The sequence below is a fragment of the Penaeus monodon genome, chromosome 33 (genome assembly GCF_015228065.2).
Source record: "Penaeus monodon isolate SGIC_2016 chromosome 33, NSTDA_Pmon_1, whole genome shotgun sequence".
NCBI classification, from domain to species: Eukaryota; Metazoa; Arthropoda; class Malacostraca; order Decapoda; family Penaeidae; genus Penaeus; species Penaeus monodon.
This window is the reverse complement of record NC_051418.1, coordinates 11,170,385-11,171,147: the sequence shown is the minus strand read 5'-3', so window position 1 is coordinate 11,171,147 and position 763 is coordinate 11,170,385. Positions and strand designations below refer to the sequence as shown.

At 36.6% G+C, this 763-nt stretch overlaps 1 protein-coding gene across 1 annotated transcript in view; it reads right to left on the bottom strand.

Annotated features, from left to right (window-relative positions):
- The window catches only part of LOC119594025 (neurexin-4-like), a gene marked incomplete in the record, with an annotated part of 37,999 nt that overhangs the window by 16,278 nt on the left and 20,958 nt on the right, over positions 1–763 (bottom strand). The window contains 1 exon segment of the mRNA XM_037943054.1: positions 288–458. Within this exon segment, the coding sequence (XP_037798982.1) occupies positions 288–458 (171 nt within the window).

Below are 763 nucleotides of genomic sequence, written 5' to 3'. Positions count from 1 at the left end.
TTCCCTAAAAATTTGGATACTTTATTGTCTTGCTTTCTTGACTCTGCAGATATTGAAACAAACAACTGATAGGATTCTTAGGCACAATTAAAGAAGAAAAAATGAGCTTTGTAGTTCCACTAGGAGAAGAGAAAAAAAAAAAGAAATGCCTCTAACCAAAAAAAACACGTTAGGACTTGAACATCTTTAAAGTATGATAATAACACTAGAATCAATATATGAAGACAAATATCAATAAACAAAGAAACAGAAATTTGAAAAAAAAGAAACCAGGTCATTAGACTCACCCACAATGGAGACCTTAATATAATCCGTGGTGCCCCTTGCATGGATCAGGCATCCATCGCGGATTGTGGTCTTGAACTCAAAGTAAATGTCCCCTGAATGCCCCATGTCAAATCGCGGCAAGTTTATGGTTGCGTCTGCCTTCCGGAAGGTGACCACGTTGTCGAAGATGTCTGCCGAGAAAAGAAACAGGTTTATCTCCTTTTCCTTTGGGAACTAAACAATAAATAAGAATAGAAATGGGAAAATAAAGAAGAATGGTAAAGTAAAGTTAGAAGTTAGTGGAAATGAAAGAAGGAAAAGAGAAGGTATAGGAAATGAGGACAGAGGAGACCAAGGAAGGCATAACGAATTCAGAAGGAAAGTAAAGAAATGAAAGGAGGATATACAACAGATGAGCAGAAAGAGGAGGAAGTGAAGAAAGTGCAGTGGAAAGAGAAAAGAGAGTAAAAGGACAAAAAAAGAAAGAAAGAAGGAA